We start from the raw sequence: 17782 nt of genomic DNA on the forward strand, positions 1-17782 counted from the left end.
ACTAAATTCTAATACCTTATCTCTGATTTAGTACACATATATAAAATTTTACTTTACTCTTTAAAATAACATATCTGGAAAAAAGTAATGGCCGCCATTTATGAACTTTAACGTTTCTCTATTTACCATATTTTGGATTGGGATATAAATACCTTATAATATGTGAGTCATACTCACAATTCTCATCGAATATTAGTCTATTTACAAAAACATGTAGCCTAGCTACATGGCACATAGCTACAGAACTATTGATGCTATCATCAATGTTTGAGCTTATTATTTCTGCAACACTTTTGTGTTCGGCTGTACTATTGAATATCAGTCTTCTCTGGTTTCTGTGATAACTGCACGTGCTGGGGCTGAAAATGTAAAGAATTATTTAAAAAAAAGAATTACTTTCAATCTTTGAGCGACGGTTTTCTATTGAATAAGGATTACTCTTGAAACTAATTTTACGGACGCCCAAAGACTTATTAAACCTATAGGATAAGATGCTCTGAATTGTTTCGATTTTTTTATTAGAATTATTAGAGTTTTTACGCTGTTGGAGGTACATCTATAAAGAAAAATATTTCTAAGTGCTGTAGCATTCATTAAAGGAATTTTCAAAACTGACCGGTCGTTCCTGCTTCGCCTTGTGCTGTGATTTTGTCAGTTCTCGATGCAGTCGTTGTACTGGTATTTCCACCAGTAAAGCAAGTGGAAACGCTGCCGCGTAAGATATGGCCGCTACTCCAAACCATTCAAATATCTGGAAGTAAAACAAAACCATTAACTGCGAGTGCAGTTTCTGAGTAAAAACTTTTAATTTTTGTTTAAGGAGTGCTTTAGGATAGATTTATTTCAATAAATCTACGGTGAGGGAAGTTCTTACTTCTACATTTCGCGTATACGATACTAGATCTCGAGCACTTATTTTTGAATTTGAAAGTAATAACAAAGTTCTAGAAAGATCGTTTGTAATTAGATTCAGTTTCCTTGCTATTACTAGGGCTAGGAGTGCATGTAACGTACAGCGTTTTGTCTGTCGAGTTGTATGGGAGTTAGTCTAGAGGCGAGCAACGCCTTGTTGAGCGGCATGTGCAACAGCAGCGCGCCAAATGACAGCCGCGCGCAGAACGCCCAGCCGCGACCTGACAGCCAAGTACGCCACGGCGCTGCAACACAACTGTTATGTTACCCTGATACTTTGTACTTTAACTATCAAATTAATAAGGAACATTAAGAATCCAAAAGTAGGAGTTTTTTTTAAAATAATGTAAAGTGGCAAGCGGTCACCAGAATTCGCCAAAATAGTAAAGAGACCGCTGCCAATGGACATCTGCAATTGCAGATGCCCACCTTTAATCAACGGAAGAGGGGACGCACAGGATGAGGATATTTCCTGTTCCTATGCGTCCGTACTTTCGCCAAATCTTTGTGAAAAAATGACAGTTATATTCATTTATTTCAATTGATTTTCTTCTCAACTAGTAAATAAATTTATGCTTTCCTAGTAGTTCCCTGTAGTTCTTATAGTGAAAAAAACTCAGTGCGCGATAGAGAAAAAGGCAAGAGAGTTCAGCACAAAGACCTAATAAACAATGAAGAGAAAAGGGCATGTTTATATGATTCCAAGACAAGTCGTACATTTGACTCCATTGATAGCCCCGAGTAATGCCACTATCACAAGCAGTGCAAACACGGGCCTCTCGAGTGCCGCGAGCGCTGCGGCGGCTGCGCGCGGCGGCGGGCCCGCCGGCACCAGCAGCGGGGACAGCGCCGCCCACCACAGCGCCACCGGAGCCGCGCACACCGACACCCAGCGGAACACCTGCAAATGTCACACACATACATTACAACCCAGACCAAGATCCAGTATTAGGAGACTAGCAGGATTGGAGACAATGGCGATACTGTAGTCATAAAACTTGCATCGTTTTTTTATTCCTGTAATCAATATATTCTTGATGATCCTAGAGAACGGTCCGAAAAATATCCAAGTAAAAGATCTTGTTTTTGATAAATATTGCGGAATTAGTAAAATTTCCACCGAATAAGTAATTAGTGAGTTTGGCTGACATCCTCCTTTGCCTTCGGTACAAATATCCAATCTTGCTGTAAAAATGTCTCAGGCGGATCTTAAAGTGTTTGTTTTGACCTCGCCGAAGTAACATTATTCTTTAGGAGGTTTACCTGACAGTTCTGCGGCTGCAGTCCTGCACGTCGCAGCGCGTGGTGCGCGTGCGCAAGTAGCAGGCCGCACAGCGCGCCCGCCGCGTTGCCCAACGGCGACTGGTATAGCACGTTGAATGACGCGTCCCCATGGTATATCGCGCGGACTAATCTGAATAAAAGAACTCATGCTAATCTAAGAAGACAAAGGTTACGGAATTCCATTTGTCATGTCAAACCGATATTCATATATCTAGGTTTAAAATATTGTAAGGTACCAGTAAACTTAAAACCGACTGCTTTAGTTATTATCAGGTGGATTAATTAATCAAGAATACACATCACTTCAAAGAAGTCTAATAAAATTGTCTGTCTATATATCTTAACATACTTAACAGGAATAAATAGATTTACAAAAATCACTTACTCCGGCCTATGCACTATAAACGTAGGCACGAGATGCCAGATGTACGCGAGGGCGAAGGTAACTCCAGTAGCAATGAGCAGTAAAGTGGCTAGCACCACTGTAGTTCCTCTGCGGTTGCGAAGCAGTAGTGTCATTGCCAACGCTAATGCGTATAGCTGAGTGTCCGCCGCTAAGTACCTACAGATAGACGGAAACAGTTGATTCTTGATTATCTCGTATAAAATATCCTTACATTTGTAAAATTGTAATTTCAGTTAAAAATAAAACAATCATAGGTCGCCTGGAAGTTAATTAATTTGTAGTCAGAAAGATATTTAAATACATAAAATAAAAACAAAAAAGTAATGAGATTGAATGTGGATGGCTATAAAGGTAGAGGAAGACCAAAGAAAGTATGGATGGATTGTGTGAAAGAGGATATGCGTAAGAAGGGGGTAAATTCAGATATGACGGCTGATAGAGATGTATGGAGGAGTAGTACATACTGTGCCGACCCTACATAGGGATAAGGGCAGGTTGATGATGATGATGATGATGAGTCAGAAAGATATTTGAATTGTTTCAAAGAATCTACTCACCAAGTCTGTATGAGACACTTATCATCTGGATAGATGACGTTGTTGAGGTAAAGAAGATGGGTCCACCACTTGTTCCTACAGATCTGGGCCTCGGCCCCCACCAGGGGGTCCCACTGCGGCCCGTGTCCCAGCCGCTGCCACCAGCTCGCCGCGAACCACACCACCGCGAAGTAACTCGGACTTAATCTACAATTTAATCATCCTATTAAATTGTTAAAACTTTCTTGAGATATTCACCGAGTGTATTCAACACTCACTCTGCATAAGAACTCAAGGACAAAGGAGTACGGTTCTAAAACTAGTGATACCGGCACCGGATGAACTAAGAGTAATATATCGTATGGCCAGAGCTGGTTATAGTAGTACTAGCGCCCTAGACGATTATTCTACGGCTCCTTCTTGTACCATGTCTTGAGGAGGGGGGGGGGGTTTACCCAGGTTAATTGAGACTGTGTGATTTGCAAACCTTATGATTTATACGAATGATACCTTATAATCCTATTAAACATTGTTTGAATGAAGGTCCGTATCGGCGGTAGATGGGACCGATCTTGCAGCAGCTTATGAGCGAGAAGGAAGCTGGACATAATGAAGAAGATCTGCACCACCAGCGTACTGTTCGTCATCAGCATTACATCAGTTGCGCGACGAGTCTGTTAAGATGTCTCAAGTTATACATATTTATCATGTTTAATGACTTATTTTTTAACCTGAATTAAAACGAAATTAAACCATACAATTTTAATCGTATTAAGGTTTAAGCTAAACTGTAATAAGAATTCAAATTCATCATAAACTTGTATCATGCCAATGCAGGTCTTTCTTAATGCTTTTTACAGTACGTGGTCCTCCTACTAGATTTATCTATCCGCTAAATTTATACGTACTTACTGTAACAGATATGAATTCAAAGTACTTACATTTTGTTGAACAAAATTATCATTTATATAACTCACGCCATCCTGACTAACTCACCTGTTCTGTGAACCTGGTATCAGCGAGATAGGATAGCGTGGAGAGCCAACAGACGTGTTCTATGATGACACAGAACATGCAGAAGACCCGGAGACCATCAAATATTCGGAGGTCGCAGTCGGCTGGCGTGGGCGGAGGCGCTGTCAGCGTGCGCCATGACTGACGCAACGACCAGGAGAGTGCCCAGCCTGCACCTGAAAGATAACACTGCATTATCTTCTTCATTATTCGTACAAACTTTCAAAAATATTTTTTCTTTAAAGGGACCATGTGACATGCTTTACGAAAACGATTTGCGAACAAAAAAACGTTTCATTGAAATCGGTCTACCAGGATTGCTGGTCTAGGAGCGAAGTTACCAAGTAATAGACATACAAAGTGTAAACGATTAATTTTTTGACACAGGCATCAAACAAAGAGCATTGTGCTCATGTAACATTTTTGAATTTGCCAAACAAGTATTGTTTTTTTCAAAGATATCTTATTTTATACACAGGCGTGCTTCGTCTATAGAACTTACTAAATATTGCCTACGGTTCTCCTAATTAGGAGTGGTATAGAGAAATCTGTGATAGTATATTGGTGCGGATACGCGTTTCCCAATCGCGGCCGGCGACGGTTATCTAACGTTAAGAGTTGCACTGCCCGCCGGCCACTCGTGCCAGATATTCGAAAAAAAAATCCTTCGATTTATCACTGGCCGTTATCGAACGTGATTTGAATTTGTAACTTTATTTTTGGAATTAATGTTGTCAATTTAAAAACGTGCCAGTATCATAAACAAATGATTTACCTATCTATGGTCAATATCGGTTATGAAATTTGAAATTGAAATTTTGTGAGTTCTCATTAAATAAAACAACGATAAACTTTATATGGTTATGGTCTTCAAGTGTAAGGGACACTTTAAGAAGTAACCAGAATTAAAGTGCCTTACTTTTTTTCGCGTCATCAGACAGTGCAAAATCCAGGGTAGTACTGACTACCGCCAGCGCGAGCACCGCTGCAAGGGCGGCTGCAAAGCCCTTTTCACTAGCAGACAACGGGCCACCTGATCTTGCAGCACTCGTCTTGCAGTAGTCAAGCTGATATAGATGAGCACGGAGATTATAACCTCGTTGCATTGTTGCGTTTACACATGATGAAAACCTAAAGGATAAACAAGTACGTAAAATTTTACTATTTAGAGTGGTGGAGTTTCGGAAAATGTCTTAGGCCGGTATATATTATATGAACGTAGTGAAGTAAAGGATTTTAATTAGGTATACGTTTTCGTATTCAAACAATGAAATCTAAAACTTTTTTGAAAGAGGTTACATACTCAAACGAGAAAGAATTAAAGAATACGCTCAGGTTTTACATTAAAAGTTTCTTTAGCGACTTTTAGACTATTGAAGTTTTAATGGAGCCGTTATTAGCACTGCTGCAGAATTCTTTGATATTTGTATAACAGGGGATATCAAATATTATAGCGGCTCGAAACATATCACAAATTGCTGCGCAGAATACAATTTTGGTTGAACATGCAGCACTTGTGTGGGTATAATTCTTATCTTATATTCTTGGCGGCCCCATGGCGCGCTGTGCAGTGCCCTCTCACGCATCCCGTTCCGCCTTGCTACACCTAAAATTGTGGTCTGCGCAACCTCTCGCGAAAGTTAAGAACCCCCAAAATAAATGAAAACATTATTATTATGAATTAAATACATCTATAATACCAGGCTTGCAGTTCTTCATGTGTTGAGGGGCGGGACAGCGGCGGCGGGGAGTGCTCAGCGCAGCTTCGCTTCAAGCACAGGCCGCGGTGCAGTCGCGTGTGGTTGAAGTTATCCACCCAATTAGCTGAGTAGCGCTATTAAAAATATACTTAGTTCTAAATCAAGATCAAGAAGATCAAGAAAAAAAAAACTAGCCAGCCAGTGAATACTAAAATATTTGTTGAAACTTTTTAACGTTACGTCATATTACCGTCATCATTGACTATTAACAATGGTTTTCAAATTATTTCAAGTTATGGACGCTATTTACAATATTTATGAAGTAATAATAATAATGCTTTATTGTAACACTCACACACAATTATGTGGGAGCCTTGATGCCTGAATTAGGGCAAAGCCTTGTGTTTCAGAAGCCAATCCCTTCCCCATATTACTTTTACTTTTTAAATTGATTTTACATTTAGTGATAAAAGAAAAAACAATTATTTATAATGTTTTAAAGTGTAAGTTAAAGTTTGAAATGAGAAATCAAAGTTATTTAAGTTGAGACTCCAAGAGATGGCAGTATGATCAGCACTATAACCCAATTATTATCGAAAAATTATAAAAACTCATAATACAATATAATTATTAATTAGAATTGTATCAACGTAAAACTTAAAAACAAACAATTAAACTAGTTAATTTTCCCATGTATTATATAACATAATTCGGCATGTCGTTCACAGCTCGTCCGCTATAGAACGCTTTTATAGATTTACGTAAACTATTGCAAGATGTTATCACACTGGTGCTGGACTGGGTCAATGGTTTTGCAGCCTAGATAATTTTTAACTGGTTAAGTAATTGTGGGATGTTTGTTTTTAACTTAAGTAACTATTAATTACCTCTAAGATTAATATGTATTACCAGATGTTATAGAAATTTTTATTTTGCGGAAAAGCTCAACATGTTTTTTTACTATAGAAATTTTTATTTGGGGAAAAGCTCAACATATTTTTTTACTAAATTAGATATCCTATATAAGTTACCCTTACCTTTTGTAAAAATCGAAGGATATTTAGAGAAGAAGGAGAAATTTTTCTCGCTCAGAGTGGTTTTTTTTTAACCCGAATTTCTCGCTTATGGAGATTGTCCATCGGGACCCGACTATGACTCTAACGGTTTCTTGCTTATCCAGCTCTCGCTTATCAGTTCAGTATGTTGCTTAAAAATAGGTTAACAATTGATGCGTGTTTTAAAACTGTGCCACTTATGTTTATGTAAATTTAATTGATAATAATTTTAAAACGAAACTAGGTTCATAAGTTGTAACAAAAAATACAAGAAAAAACACGCAAAGCTTACACATTATGGTTTAGTATTAATAAGGCAGCGTTATTCGCATCAAATTACCCCGAAAACAAATCAATAATGGCTTATTTGTTTAATACGAACTCAACATTTCAGGTCAATAGATTCACACGTTAACAAAAGCATTAAGACAAAGCATTAAAATATGGCAGCGTAGAATTTTTTGACCCGATTATAAAAAAAAATCAAGATCACATCATCACGTTGCTACTTCGTGACACAGAAACCGCGGTCATTGACTTCCTCCTACCAAATGCCCTAACTCCTTTCACTCTCGACAGTCCCTAGTACGAAATCGAAGAAATACATAGAATTACGAACGTAATCAAAGTTGCCTTTTTAATTGATATTTAAAGATAAACTATAATGAAAAGAAAACCAGTTGAAGTTGCAATTAAGAAAAGTACTAGAGCAACCTGACACCAGACAGAATTTTGGATGATGCATATTCCATTTACAAACTTATCATTTATAAAAAATTACAAGGCGAAGTTCAGATTTACTTAGATTTATTGCGTCGATGTGACTTTGTTTACAAAGTTTCGTGAGTTAATTTTCAAATTTTCATCAAATTATTAAGTACCACAATTAGCGTGGCATAGTTGTTAATACTATGACATATTTACTATGATATGGTAAATTTAATTCTACTCGTAGTTCAATTTTTCAATAGTTCGAATTGGATTATTGTCTATTTAAGTTCGATACATAGCCAAATAAAATTGTAATAAAATCAAAAAGTAATAATAATATCTAAATTATAGTACTTTCTATTTCTTTGAATTTTACTAAAAGATCGATTATTAATGGTTCATAGTTGTTCGCTATGCACTTAAGCTCTGACTAAGACAACCGTTCACTAAGTACAACATTAATCCGCATACAAAATTAATTTGATACACCATAAGCATCAGTTATCAAACTAATCATACTTATAATACACAATATTTAATGAAACAAGGAGGTTCTCAATTCGTCTGTATGTTTTCTTTATATTGGTAGCAATGTTTTACACGATTATTGTTATGTTATTTCGAGCTGTGACTCTCTGACGCAATTGTTTATGGAATAAAGTTCAATATTATATTTATTTAATAGGCCTTGACTCTGAAAAGAGGACTTTTTATTAATATGTTATTTCATGCGTAGATGCAATCACTTTGGTGATTTTCCGCTACAACATGTTTGTTTACTATCACTTGTTATTTTAGTTTGTTATTTTTTAAATATTGTAAAATAATAAATATAATATCGTTTCTGACGTCACGCCAGATTCAGGAAGTGATTGTGTATTGCTCTCAAAGTTTAATTTCCTTATAGTGTCTATTTAAGGATAATTAGTTTAACAACTAGCGCCTATGAAGTATCGAATTAATTTTGTACGAGGATTATTGTTGTACTTAATGGACGTCGAGTATTAGTCTTGTAATAAAATGAATCGAAAAAATTACTTTTTAATTTCTTACAGTTATTGGCTATGTATTATACAATTAACCCAAAAAAAATCACATACTTTTTTTTTGTTTCAACACCTCAATTTTTTGTTTAATGTTATATTTTTTTTTTCGTTTAGAAAAATAATGTTGAAATAGAAAGAAACATTTTATTTATATTGTAATTCAGAACCAATAATCACGAAATTTTCGATTGCAAGATCTATGAGAATAACCATCGAAAATAGAAAAGATACCTAACTGATTTTACTCAATCCATCTCTTGTGAATTTTCAAAAGAATTGTCAAACTAATCATCCTTAAATAGACGCACTATAAAAGTAAGATAGACAATAGGTATACAGAAAATCTTTAACAACCGCACTCAGAGTGATGCTGATATTAAATCTACTCTATGGATTCCTCCCTTAGTTATAACTTAATGACTCTGAATGCGGCATAAGACTTGTCTACTCATGTAAAAGAACTTTTAATCTTAAGTCAATGTGATTAAAATTGACATTCACCTGCATAGTATGGAAGAGTTTATTGTCTTTATCGGCGGTTAGCTCGAAGCTCCCGAGGCAGTAGACGTCTCCTGTTGCTAAGCAACCATCGTACTCGTCTAGGTGGAAGAGATGTGGCATCTCATAGTACTCCTCATCTGTGAACAAATCGCTACATTTAAGGCTATGAAAGTTCTCTTGCACCAATTTGGGTGAAATGAGGAGTGGCGAGGGCTTGTAAAGCGCATCACTGATGTCTGATGACCACCACCGATTTGACAGAACGGATAAAAATTATAAAATCAGAAGTACTGATTTCAGATTAGTTAAACAATTTATTGGTAAATGCATCGCTCTTGCTTTTACTTATATACTACTAGCTGTCGCCCGTGACTCCGTCCGCGCGCAGTAAAAAAATGGGGGGGGTATGAAAAATAGATGTTGGCCGATTCTCAGACCTACTGAATATGCTCACAAAATTTCATGAGAATCGGTCAAGCCGTTTCGGAGGAGTACGGAAACGAAAACTGTGACACGAGAATTTTATATATTACCTAGATTTAACTTTACCGCGCGTTCAGAAAAAATGGCACATTTGGGCACTTTTTTGGCAAATGACCTTGACCCTCAACATAATTAACATTTAACACGAGGTCCAAATATCGCGGAGATATTTGTTAAGTATAGAAAAGTGTAGCCAAAAATGTATAAAAGTGTAGCCATAAAACCCTTACTGGTAATTGAATAAATATTATTTGATGTAGTTATTAATATAATTAGGCTACAAAACAAGAATGCAGTGTCAATGTCCCGGCCTCTGATACAACAATGCTCTTCCGATCGATGTTTGAAGTTCAAACGGAAATCGAAAGATAATAAAAACATTTAGTATAAATATCAATTTAAAATTATCGTGTCCATGTCGATGACAAATTGTGGCAGATAATTACTAATTACTATTTCACTCGAGTTTTCTTCTGTATATTAAGATATTAGTTTTCCACAATTGTTAGATCTAACAATATATTTTACTCTTAACTTTTTTATCTGTGATTGACTTTGGACCTAGCACGAATATTTGACAATCGCCATCTTGTTATCGACAAAATTTGTGCAGTGGGCGTAAAGTAAACCAAAAAATATTTTATTAGTTTTGATGTGATTGACAATTACGATAAGACGGTTATTGTCATATAAGTAAACCTAGTCTTCTTGCTAGCAATTATAGGTGACCTAAATTTTTATTACATCTACTAGATCAAATTATTTAAACAAACATACGGTAGAAAGTGTATTACGCAATGCACGAGGTGCCCTGGATATGCCGTCTCCGATCCGTCTGATTAAGAACTTTGCCCAAATTTATGCAATTCTTAACGAAATGTTTCATTTTAACTTATTTTGACCTACTTTTTACCTTAAAAAAGTGGATTGTGATACGATTTGAGTTTATAGACCGGTTGAAATTCATTGAAGATATTTCAATTGAAAATTTGAAGAATAAAAACAAAAACACAACTCACGCCCAGAGCCAAAAAAATCAGGCATTGGGTTCAGATTTCCATGTATAAAAATATAACATGTATATAATAGACATAGTGCTGTTATCGGCAGTGTTTCACACATATTTAATTCTTTAAAGCGTGAAAGCGTTAAAAAAAATTTGTATTTTAAATAATAGAATAATAGTTGATATTACCGGCACTTAATTAGATTAGAGCAAGAGTTTTCTCGTTTTGACCAAAAAAGCTGTACCTCTATCGCTCTAGTCTTGAATCCTATCAGACCAACTTTAAATGATTCCTTGCTATTGTGGTTAGCAAAGCCAAAGTTGACAAACACAAAGAAAACAGCGCCACAAACAAAGAACAATACGATGATATTTAAATGAAAAACCATTTCAATTGCGATGATTGCATTCTCTTAACTTTAGTATTGTTTTGTTTGCTACCAAAAAGGTATCGATTTACAAATATATGTATGAATGAGTTATTATTAATAAATAAACTTTCAGGGTGAGAAATATCAGCGGGACAGTAAGTGGAAGTACCTTATCCGTTGTAGTTATACGAAAATGTTCTTAAGAGATTATTCTTAATTTTTTTATGGAATTCTCCCCATTCACTGATTTTCAAATAAGATGTTCAGTTAGCAAGAAAATAGCCATTTTACACCAGTTTTTTTTTGCCAATCGATCCTGTTCCTAATACTGATCAGAAATTTCTATTGCACCTGCCATGTTTGGAGTACTCAAAAAGTCACGAATTGCAAAAAACGTTTCCCTTACATTTTGTTGAATGGAAAGTTGACACTTATTAATTTTTGCTTGATAGGAAAGATTTTAGCCAAACCTTTTAATTCACATATTTGAGATCCTTCATCGATACTCATATTATAAAAAAATTGGATTGTCTTTGTTTTATGTAGAAAAAAAAACTATTTTCGTACACATGATGTGTATACTTCTGTTAATTATAATGAAAAACCATTTTTTTATTTTGTTATGTCTGTCTGCCTGTCTGTCCATAAGTCCATCTTTGCTCCGGGTAATCTCCGAAACAGCTGGATTTTGACGGGACTTTTACTGGAAGATAGCTAATGTATGCAGCAGTAAGATTCACTACTTTTTAATTTAGAATTACTTGCACTATCAAATTGATATTTAAATTAAACATAATTAGAAAATCGCTTAACTCCTTTTACTGTTTAGTTTGTGTTTTGTAAGCATACGTGTATGTTTCTTGAAAGGAATAAAATCAATGAAAATAAAATAACTAAGTATACTTTATTGAAAATACTTAGTTGTTATGTAAATGATCGATTTTTTAAACCAAATCTGCACTGAAAAAGGTAAAATATTACAAAAATTTAGTTACTACAAAAATAATAGTCGTCACATGCAATAACGTGAAAAATAAAAACCTTACCAGAACACAAAGATTTGAAAACGTAATAACTTAATCTATAAAAAAAAAATATCCATAAAAAGCGCGCCAAATTTCACTCCGTTACCACAGATGAAAAACCATAAACATAATCAAAAAGAGCTGATTTATTTATCACACCGTAACACGATTCAGCCAGATTAGAAAACTTTTTTTTTTATAAAAGAGAATACTTCCACTTCGTACCAGTAAGTTGATAGATTATATCATTTTGACCGTCGTCGGCAAAGGCGACGACTAGTACCGCAAGAACGATGACCACTCGCGGCGACATGGCGCTGACTGGCCGATGGTGCATTCAACTACAATTCGATGCCTTTGCCTTTCACAATATACACAACAGTATTATCAAATAATTAAATATCATACTATAGAAGGTTTTACTTAATTTTGTAAATTTGTAAAAGCTTATTGTCCTTGATTTATCTCGTAAAATTAATAGATTATTGCGTAACACAACATTGCTTATTGCATTGAGGTTTGACATTATCAGCAATAAATTAATCATTTAAGTTGGAAGGTTAAGTAAATTAATCAAGGAAAACGAAAAGAAGGTAAAAATAGCGGTTATTCCAAAAAAACTGAATTCAAATACGTGGAAAAGGCGTGAAAAGAAAAACGTGTCTGCCTAATACAATTATGTGGTTAGAATTGTTTTAGTTATTAAATTAAAGACTTTAAAAAAACAGAGATGACAAAATGGCTTAAAAGTTAAAAGGAGGAAGGTAGACTAGGGTGTATGCTAACAAATATAATTTCCGTACAAGCAATCTTAAAGTTTGAAAAGTGTGCCAATATCGGGCCTATTGGTTTATGATTAATAACTAATCCAAAGGTTCACGGGCTTAACTTTATCTTTTATCAAATTACTCTTTTATGTGACATTTGTCTTACATGAACTTTAACAAATTTTGTAAGCTGCAAAATAATTGATATTGCGTAAAATGTTGAAATTGTTTATTTAACAATTGTGAGGTACTTATGTAAGAATTTTGGATTACTAATATTTCGATTAGCCTTTGTTTACTTAAATATTCTATACAAACACCTTTGTATAAATTAGCTACTGGATTTTGGATAGTCACCTAATGACTTAGGAGGGCCTAAAGATTCTTAAATATCTGCTGTTCTATAATCATAGACATCATATAAATTATTATTTTTTCCATTTATGGATATAACTAGCTGTCGCTCGTGACTCCGTCCGCGCGGAATTAAAAAAAACGTGATAAATAGCCTATGTGTTCTTCCAGACTATGTTCTATATCTGTGCCAAATTTCATCAAAATCAGTTGAGCTGTTCAAGAGATACCTTCAAACAAACACCCATCCATCCAACTATCTAAACATTCGCATTTATAATATCAGTGTGATATATATTTATATTAATTTGTATGTCTTACATAACACACCATGAAATGATTAAAGCAGAATATGCAATAACAATAATCAGCACCGCATAACTCGCTGCGCGCATTTCCCTTTCTCCGTTGGGCCATTAAATCAGCTATAAACAGCGGACTAAAATTCAATATAGCCATTCTTACATAAACACTACCGATATATATATACACATATATTTATTATATTTACATAATATGAATATAATAAATACATAATTTTTTTGATAAAATATTATTAAGCTTAAATTAATAAAATCCTTTAATAGTTGTAAGAAGGCCAAGATATAAATAATAAGGTTTATGTTGTACCAAGGACTTTCTAAAAGGTAAGATGAATAACTTGGAATCAATGATATATAATCTACTAGCTGTCGCCCGCGACTCCATCCGCGCAGAATTAAAAAACCCCTAATAAATCGCCTCTGTATTCTTCCAGACTATATTATAAATCCATCTATGATAAATTTTAATCAAGATTCGTTGAGCCGTTCCGGAGATAACTTCAAACAAACATCCATTCTTTCATCTAAACATTCGCATTTATAATATTAGTAAGATTCGCATTTATAATATTAGTAAGATAAATACTTAATCCGTAGTACAAAAGTGTGGCATTAAGGACTCCAAATTTTCCCCCGAAAAGATGTCCTGTTTGTAGGGTAAATACCCTCTGTGTTGTCATTGCAATACAAAATCACAATTCTAAAATTGATACTCGATTACACGTCAAACTTTTATGATAACTCCATCTATAGTTTATATATCTACGCTTTGAAAATATAAAAAAAGAAAAAACTAAGTCTATTAAATTCAAATAGTTTAAATTTTTGGAATCAATCTGTCTGTTTAACTGGTTTTCATAGCCCCACGCATTTTGCTGTACCAACGCAAACATTAACTTCGACATTGATATATTCAAAACCGTATTTTGTCTTCGTTATTTTCGTCTAAATACAACAAAATTATATTTTTTATACTACTGCTATTAATATGTAAAGCCATACGTTACTGAATAAATAAATATATTGGAAGCCGGGGAGGAAGGTAAATGAACGGCAAATGACGGATGACAGATAACGAATGATTGAATGATGAATGACGAATGTTTGGAATGATGTGAACGAACATCAATAGACATCACTAGGAGCTAATTCTGACTGTCGCAAGCTAAACATCGATTACGTCACAGCGGGACCGGTTATAGTGTCCGAGGTTCACGCTCTGCTTACAATTGCAGTAATCTGTACACCAGGAAAATGCAATTTTACAGATATGTCACACTTGCATATCGTACTAGAAAATGATGTAGGGGTGCATTAAATTAAGACTCACAGTAGTACTCGTTAGTCCCTACCTAGCCTGTTAGTCGCTATTATAGTACTAGGACAGGTAAAAATTACACTAAGGAGCGCCCTCATTGATTAAGCGATTTTTAGTACGGCAGTTGATAACCATTTTCTCAAATTACTTACTTTATAATATTACCTATCCATGTTATTAAATTCACTTCATTTTATAGACAAAATTACATAATTGAAGTACAATAGAAATAAAAAATAGGGCAATGTATATTTATTTTATTGCACGGTTCAAGTCTTGTGTTGGATTAAATTACACTACAAAAATTAGGTAAACAGAGATTTGTAAAGGGAGAAAGAAATAAAAGCTTGTAAAATGTATAGTTTTGAAAGTTTTATTAATGATATTATAAAGAAAATAAATTAGTGATTAAATTAGACATTAAACTTTGAAATATCTGGTCGCTGTACCGTCCCAGCCAGTTCTGTTAATTGTCTGAAATAAAAATGACGGTTAGGAAAAACGTAATAACGAAAAATAAATGTTACTTTAACATTAATTTTTCGTGTTTTCGTATTTATAGGAGGAGATTAAATGTTTTTATTTTTTATTTTCCTGCTGTTTGTTGTTAGTTGAAATATTTGAAAATATTTATTTGCTCTTATTATTGAGACAGGGGTTCATAAAATTAATTATTTTGTACATAAGAAGCAATCTCTTAGGCCTTTCGTACACAAGACAACGTAAATTGACTACATGTCAATTGTATAGATTTGCTGCGCCATCTTGAAAATCGCAGCAACTCTTTTTACGACAATCTATCCAATCGGGTTTTGAGACTAGGCTTCGAAGATTGACGTTGCCTTGTGTACGAAGGGCCTTACGAAACTACAAAACTCTTTTCGTCTAGGATTAACAACTTTTAAAAAAATACATAAACTATTCGTCATCACAAAAAGAGGAATAACGCGTAAAGTTACTTTTTGTTTCTCAGACATAACATATAAAAAGATAAAAAGCTTACCACGATCATTTTGTCATTAAAGAATTCCCTCTTTGTAGTTACGGTGCCCTCATTGAACTTCTGGACTTGCGTAAGGGTGTTACCGTTAAGACTGAAGGTTGTCTTTGCCTTGAAAAGGTATACATTAAATTATAATAAGTTCAATAACGTCTGTACAGTATCCTAAACAGAGGCAATCAAGAACATAACTCTTGAACCGAACTTGCGTTAACTGTCTGTGGGCTGAAGATGTCTATAAGCTTCGCTATTTTAGCGAAATCAGGTGGACGTTTGCTCGTTTTGCGACTGTTTAGTATAAAAGGTAGATAAGTTTAGTGTAAAAAAAAGGAATTCAACTTTTATAGCGTCATAAAATATGTAAGAGAAGTTACTAAGCATTGCAAGAAATTTTGAAAACCAACGCCGAAATTGTAAACAGAGGTACGTATAATTCTATAATACAGTGGACATTGCGACTTTCATTTATGTAGTGGAAATTGTGAGATAAAGATATTTTAGACAGTTATGTGGTAAATAGTGTTTCACAACCGTGGTAGACGCCAGCAACAACATCAGGTGCACGAATGAGTCGGCTCGCCAGGTGCAATGTGAGTGAGTTTGGTGCCGGAGGCCTAATTTTAGTCCTCTTCCCACTCTTTTCTTATAAAGGTAAGGATGGAAAGAGAATGGGGATTTGTCGGAGTAAGGGGAGATATTCTCTTCCTGTGCGTGTAAATACTTACATTGCGTCCGTCTACAACCGCCTCGTCAAACTCCTCGTTGAGCTTGAAGGAGCTGACTCTGTTGTACTTGTCAGAGAATGTCGTCATAGTGTAAGTGTCACCATTTTTCTCTAATTTGTATTTGGGTTTGGAGTTTTTTAGTTTTTGTAGGTTATCCTCTGATAAGCCTGGAAATATTTAATTATTTTAGTAATCAAATTTTAATACCGTTATAATTAGTATAATCTTTCAACACAAAAAAATGGATAAAAGTTTGATTTAAATTCCCTTTTTCAGCAGGATTATTGGAAAGTATGTACACAAGCATATTTGGACACTGTTACTCATAATAGATCCGACAAACAATTTGTCGAAAATAGAGTTATACCACCGTGAGTCATTTTTTCTAGAATAATCATCTTGTGATAAAATATTACAACAGGTGATCATATTATATTCAATCGATTTATACATGACTAGCTTTAGACCGCGAAATTGTCCGCGCGGAATTAAACAAAATGATTACTCAATCATAATGTACGTATGTAGTTATGAAAAAAAACTAAAAAAATAACATAAGTATAAAGTTTTGACGAGTTACGTCTCAATACAATTCAATTGTCTGGGCTAATTTTAATCTACTATTATTTATCATAACATTTTTGTGAGAAATATTGAAAGAGGCGAAAAAATAACAACATCACAATTAATCGTACAAATCTTACTGCAGTGGAAACTTTTATAAATTATTTTTAAAAAATTTTGAACGATAGGAAACTGATTTTAAGTGAAAGAAGAATTAAAGATTTTAAGTGATCAAATTAGAGTATACAGACCCAAAGTAGCAACAAAGCCTTCGAAATTCTCGTCTCTGTCGTGTACGTAGACTTTCCCTGCGAACGCCATTTTTTTTTAAATATTTTTTAGCGATTGTGAACTCGGAACTGAATTTGAACAACTACTAAATGAAAATGTCGATAATCGACCTATATAACCACTCTGCTATATAGATAGCAAAATGATAGCGCAAATTATAAATTCACATGAATCATTTTTATAACGGGGTGTCGATGATGTGATAAAAATTATTAACTAAACTAAATCTTGAAAACTCTCACTGGATAATATTTTTAAAGGCAAATGCTACAAAAAGGTATAGTATAATACTGGAAGGTACTGCTTTTGCTAAACCGACGTGTATGTACGTGTATATATATGTACAAATAGAAGTCCATAGTCCATGTTATTCACTCACGCTATGTCTTT

General features: G+C 34.5%; 2 protein-coding genes across 2 annotated transcripts; both read right to left on the reverse strand.

The window, feature by feature from the left end:
• Positions 1 to 44: 44 nt before the first annotated feature.
• On the reverse strand, positions 45 to 12363 carry LOC106712601 (nose resistant to fluoxetine protein 6). The gene is made up of 13 exons (XM_045683339.1): positions 12276 to 12363; positions 9166 to 9302; positions 5853 to 5986; positions 5072 to 5283; positions 4135 to 4328; positions 3649 to 3812; positions 3160 to 3345; positions 2582 to 2758; positions 2176 to 2326; positions 1630 to 1813; positions 1015 to 1157; positions 617 to 751; positions 45 to 359 (listed from the first exon to the last, which is right to left on the reverse strand). Exons 1-13 carry the CDS (start codon positions 12361 to 12363, stop codon positions 309 to 311), a joined length of 1956 nt encoding a protein of 651 aa, XP_045539295.1. The 3' UTR covers positions 45 to 308.
• A 2869-nt stretch (positions 12364 to 15232) lies between these two features.
• Positions 15233 to 17422, reverse strand: LOC106712611 (fatty acid-binding protein 2). Its single transcript, XM_045683340.1, has 4 exons — positions 17353 to 17422; positions 16538 to 16704; positions 15816 to 15923; positions 15233 to 15286 (listed from the first exon to the last, which is right to left on the reverse strand). The coding sequence occupies exons 1-4, from the start codon at positions 17420 to 17422 to the stop codon at positions 15233 to 15235; spliced, it is 399 nt and encodes a 132-aa protein (XP_045539296.1).
• Positions 17423 to 17782: the final 360 nt, after the last annotated feature.

This window comes from Papilio machaon, chromosome 21 (genome assembly GCF_912999745.1).
Source record: "Papilio machaon chromosome 21, ilPapMach1.1, whole genome shotgun sequence".
Taxonomy (NCBI): Eukaryota; Metazoa; Arthropoda; class Insecta; order Lepidoptera; family Papilionidae; genus Papilio; species Papilio machaon.

What these genes read in the sequence shown, in the direction of transcription:
- LOC106712611 (XM_045683340.1), bottom strand. Translation starts at nt 17,422, where the DNA reads ATGGCGTTCGCAGGGAAAGTCTACGTACACGACAGAGACGAGAATTTC. An exon ending in AGGCTTTGTTGCTACTTTGG is followed by an intron (nt 16,705 to 17,352) that starts GTCTGTATACTC and finishes AAATATTTCCAG; the next exon opens with GCTTATCAGAGGATAACCTA. An exon ending in TTAATGACAAAATGATCGTG is followed by an intron (nt 15,287 to 15,815) that starts GTAAGCTTTTTA and finishes TTTTTATTTCAG; the next exon opens with ACAATTAACAGAACTGGCTG.
- LOC106712601 (XM_045683339.1), bottom strand. Translation starts at nt 12,363, where the DNA reads ATGTCGCCGCGAGTGGTCATCGTTCTTGCGGTACTAGTCGTCGCCTTT. An exon ending in TGCAGCCGCAGAACTGTCAG is followed by an intron (nt 1,814 to 2,175) that starts GTAAACCTCCTA and finishes TGACATTTGCAG; the next exon opens with GTGTTCCGCTGGGTGTCGGT. An exon ending in AGGCGAAGCAGGAACGACCG is followed by an intron (nt 360 to 616) that starts GTCAGTTTTGAA and finishes TTACATTTTCAG; the next exon opens with CCCCAGCACGTGCAGTTATC.